Here is a 5103-nt window from a genome sequence, read left to right as displayed (position 1 = left end):
GAAGGAGGTTCTTCTTCCGTGATCTTCGCACTGACGCATTCCAGACGACTTCAGATTTGGGGAGTTCTTCCGATCTGAGGGAATCTACCAAGCAACAGAAGTTTTGGAGGTGTTTTTCCTGGATTTCTGAATCATATTTGTTCTTTAATTCTCTCGCGACTTCGGCATTGATTCGATCGATCGATTGTCAATCTCGATTCATTTTTCTTCCTTTATTCTTCGGGTAGTGAACATTCTGATGAGATTGTAAGCTTGTAGGGAGGTTTCTATCAGTTGAACACTTCTCAATTCTCAACCGTGACTCTAAGTTGATCTGGTGATTACTCACGGGAGTTTCCGAGAATTTCTCTACAACTTGGCAGCGAGACAGTTTATGAAACACTAATCTGGGTGTAGATGTTCTTCATTTGATTTTAATTTCAATTCATAGATCTGTTGTTTTTATTTGTTTCGTTTCCCTTCCGTTGCAAGAAAAACCCAATTGAAATGTGTTCTGTTAGATCCAACCATGGCGTTTCTGTTCTAGTGTTTGGTTGAATTTGAAAGTGTAATCAGAAACAGAAGTTAGGGTTTCAATTCATACTTAGGTTTCAACTTTTAATTTGTGATCTAGATTCAATTCTATTAGTGAGTTTCGAATTCTCAGATCTCAATTTAGTTTAGAATTGTTGTCAAGAATTGTTCCCTTAAATTGATTTCTTTTATGGTTCATTGCAACTTTAAGATCTGATCTCTATAAAAATTCGCCAATGAGTTCAGTTAGGTTTTAATTGATTTGTAACAGTAGTTTAGGTTTTATTGGAATTCAAGCTTAAGTATAGATGTTATTAGTTTTTTTAATTCAAGGATTAGTTTAATTTCAGGTAGCAAGTAAGTAGTACAGAATAAATCATGTTAAGCATGCATTTTCTTTAATTCTATTGCATTCGTTTGTGAGAGTTAGCAATTTCAATTTTGAATTTGAAATAATCCAAATTTCCCTTCCATAATAAAGATCATCATGAATTTTATAATTTAGACATTGCACATTCTCTAGTAAACCTTGGAAAAATACGACTTGGGACTCTATACTGCATCTCTTATATTAAGTTTTAAAATGGTCCAATTTTAATTAATTTGATGCTCCACGTGACATGCAATATGGATGACACCAAATTTTGGCGTCGTTGCCAGGGAAACTAACTAGGAAAGTGTGATTGTTCTAGATTGTGAAATCTCTGATTACTTTGTTTTGCATTTCATTTGCTTTCATTGGACTTATCTAAATACTCATTTTGTTTTTGATGTCATGACCAGGACTTCGAAGGACAAATTATTTGAGTTAGACCCAGAGATTGAGAGGACTTTCAAGGCTTTGAGAATTCAAGAGAAAACTTCAGAAGACTCTGAGATTACTTTATCACATTCAGATATTTCCATGGCTGATCATAGCAGAACAATGAAGGAGCTTGCAGCTCCTGATGAGGCTTTCAAGTATTCATGCATCACTTATCCAACTTTAGAAGGGGATTTTGAGTTGAGATCAGGGCTGATTCATTTACTTCCTAAATTTCAAGGGTTGTCTGGAGAAGACCCAAATAGACATTTGCATGAATTCCATGTGGTGTGCTCAACCATGAAGCCACAGGGTATTTCAGAAGAAGATATCAAGCTAAGGGCTTTTCCATTCTCATTAATTTGAGTGGCAAAGGATTGGCTATATTATTTGCCACCAGGATATATTACCTCTTGGATTGATATGAAGAAGGCTTTCTTGGAGAAATTCTTTCCGGCTTCAAGGACTGCTACTATCAGGAAAAGTATCTGTGGTATTCAACAAGTGGTGGGAGAGACACTTTATGAATATTGGGAGAGATTCAAGAAGTTATGTGCAAGTTGTCCTCAGCACCAAATTAGTGAGCAGTTACTAGTTCAGTACTTCTATGAAGGATTATTGCCTATGGACCGAAGTATGATAGATACGGCAGCTGGAGGAGCTTTGGTGAATAAAACTCCAGAACAAGCTAGAGAGCTCATTTCTAATATGGCAGAAAATTCTCAACAATTTGGAAGTAGAGCTTTAACTACAAGAGGAGTAGGTGAGGTGCAAATGTTTTCTAATGAACAAAAGGAGATAAGGAATTCATTGTTAGAGTTGACATCTTTGGTTAAACAATTGGCATTGAATAATGTTAATCAAACTTCCACTTTGCCTAGTACACAGTTTCCATATCAATCAAGGGGAGTTTGTGGTATTTGTTCTAGCCAAGATCATGATTCAGAGTTATGCCCTAATCTTCATCAAGATGAGTCTTTAGCGGCATTTTCTAGAGCTCAATTTTCTCAAAAGTATGATCCTTATTCTTCTACTTATAATCCTGGTTGGAGAGATCATCCAAATTTGAAGTATAGTAATTCATTTCATCAACAACCATCCTTGAATCAGAGTTTCCAGCAGCCTCAACAAAGTTTCCAGCAGCCATTCCAACCTTCTCAGAGATAATTTCAGTCTTATCAGCAAATACCCAATTAAAATCAGCAAAATTAGCATAGTTTGCAAAATTTTCAGAACTCACAATGCCAGCCTGCAACTCAATTCCAGCAGCAGCAAACACTTCCAGCACCTTCAAGGTTGAGTTTAACTCAAGGTGGTTCTAGTAATGCTTTAAATTCAGAGTTTCAGCAGACAAAACTGGAAGAATTGATGCAACATATGTTGCAACAGCAACAAAACCAGCAAAGGACAGATTCAGCAATTCAGAATATAGAAAGGCAGATTGGGCAATTAGCTTCCAGCCTTAATCAAATGCAAGCCCAAGGATCCAGTCAATTGCCCTCATAAACTACTCCTAATCCTAAAGGGAATGTTAGTGCCTTAACTTTAAGGAGTGGAAGGAGAATTTCGGAATTTTTAAGTGAAGGAAAAGCTGCTGAAAATTTTCCAGAATTACAGCAGTCTAACTCCAGCAGTGAAGAAATTCAAGAAGATCAGAGTGTTCCAAATTCGAGTTCTATTCCAAATCTAATTGATCCATTGGACTTGGAGCATTCACAAAGAGGAGGGAGTTTGATTCCAGAAATTTCCAGCAGCTCATATCCAACTGAACAATTTCCAGCAGAATTGCCAAATCCCAGCAAATCTGGAAATTTAGGAATTCAGAATTCTGTTCAAGAAGGTTTAGAGCCAAGCATTCCATTGCCTTTTCCTCAACGAAAAACTCAACCAAGGAAGAATGTAGAAGAGGAGAGAGCTAAGGAATTTAAAGAGCTAAGGAATTTAAAGAGCTAGTGAACTTATTTAGCAAGGTGGAGGTAAATGTTCCTTTACTTACAATGATCAAGCAAATTCCAAAATATGCAAAGTTTCTTAAGGATCTCTGTGTGCATAAGAAGAAGTTGAAGGGGAATGAATTGATCAGCTTAGGAAAGAATGTATCTGCTCTTATTCAACCAACTCCCCAGAAATGTGAAGATCCAGGAGTGTTTACAGTACCTTGTGAGATTGGGAGTAGTTTGTTTAAGGATGCTATGTTGGATTTAGGAGCTTCAATTAATGTGATGCCAAGATCAGTTTTTCAGACTTTAGGGATTGGACCATTATTACCTACAGGGGTCGTTATTCAGTTAGCAGACCGCAGTCAGACTCACCCAGCTGCAGTTATTGAAGATGTATTAGTTAAGGTGAGGGAACTTATATTTCCTGCAGATTTTTATATCCTTGATATGGAGGGGGACTGCCTGGCCAGTAGATCTCCACTTATTCTAGGACGACCGTTTTTGAAGACTGCAAGGACTAAGATTGATGTTCATGCGGGTACACTTTCTATGGAGATAGGAGATACAGTGGTCCAGTTCAGTATTTTTGACGTGATGAAGCATCCTAGAGAGGATCATTCTATTCTCAGTTTAGATATTTTAGAGGAGTTGGATAGCATGGATTTCTGTTTAGGGTCTGATTCAGATTTTGCAAAGGTTGTTTAGAGTGATGTATTATCTTCAGTTTTGGAGGATATTTTAGCCGTGGAAATGGATGATGAGTTTTGTGGATTATTTCCTAGTGGGAGAGAGAAATTATGCGTAGGGGATTGCTTAGGAGAAGCTCTATCCCTAGGATCGCTCAGAGGAGAAGAATTATGTGTAGGGGATTGCTCAGCAGCATTACCCCTAGGATCACCTTTTGTTGATCAAATACAGGATGATTTGAAGCCATTGCCTCAACATTTGAAGTATGCTTACTTGGGAGAGAATCAACAGTTACCTGTCATCATAGCTCAGAATTTAGAACCAGAACAGGAAAGAAGATTATTAGAGATTCTGAGACAGCACAGGAGAGTCATTGGATGGACTTTAGCAGATATTCCTGGTATCAGTCCTTCTATTTGTATGCACAGGATTTATTTAGAGGAGGATGTGAAACCAGTGAGACAGCCCCAAAGGAGACTTAACCCACTGATGCTTGACGTAGTAAAGAAAGAGGTGACGAGACTTCTACAGGCAGGTATCATTTACCCTATTTCTGACAGTAAGTGGGTAAGTCCTATTCATGTGGTACCAAAGAAATCTGGTGTGACAGTAGTGGCTAATGAAAAGAATGAGTTAGTGCCCATCAGAATGAAGAATTCATGGAGAGTTTGTATAGACTACAGGAAGCTGAACCAGGCAAGCAGAAATGACCACTACCATTTGCCTTTTATTGATCAGATGTTGGAGAGACTGGCGGGTAAGTCACATTATTGCTTCCTTGACGGTTACACGGGATATATTCAGATTTGCATCGCTCCAGAGGATCAGGAGAAGACTACCTTCACTTGTCCTTTCGGTACTTTTGCTTATAGACGCATGCTATTTGGACTATGCAACGCTCCAGGAACCTTTCAGCGATGTATGGTAAGTATTTTTGGTGATTTATTAGAGCATTGCATGGAGGTTTTTATGGATGATTTTTCTGTATATGGCTCATCTTTTGATGCATATCTGGAAAATTTGTCTAGGGTGTTAGATAGATGCATTGAGACAGACTTGGTACTTAATTTTAAAAAATGTCATTTTATGGTTGAGCATGGTATTGTTTTAGGACACATAGTCTCTAGGAGAGGAATTGAGGTAGATCCTGCTAAAGTTAGT

At 37.9% G+C, this 5103-nt stretch overlaps 1 protein-coding gene across 1 annotated transcript; it reads left to right on the top strand.

Moving 5' to 3' along the window:
• Window positions 1–1288: 1288 nt before the first annotated feature.
• Window positions 1289–3268, top strand: LOC122048382. The gene is made up of 5 exons (XM_042609953.1): window positions 1289–1628; window positions 1716–2360; window positions 2426–2487; window positions 2549–2760; window positions 2866–3268. Exons 1-5 carry the CDS (start codon window positions 1289–1291, stop codon window positions 3266–3268), a joined length of 1662 nt encoding a protein of 553 aa, XP_042465887.1.
• The last annotated feature ends 1835 nt before the right edge of the window (window positions 3269–5103 follow it).

The sequence above is a fragment of the Zingiber officinale genome, chromosome 2B (assembly GCF_018446385.1).
Source record: "Zingiber officinale cultivar Zhangliang chromosome 2B, Zo_v1.1, whole genome shotgun sequence".
NCBI classification, from domain to species: domain Eukaryota; kingdom Viridiplantae; phylum Streptophyta; class Magnoliopsida; order Zingiberales; family Zingiberaceae; genus Zingiber; species Zingiber officinale.
Note: the sequence above shows the minus strand (reverse complement) of the source record. Positions and strands in the feature narration are given on the sequence as shown.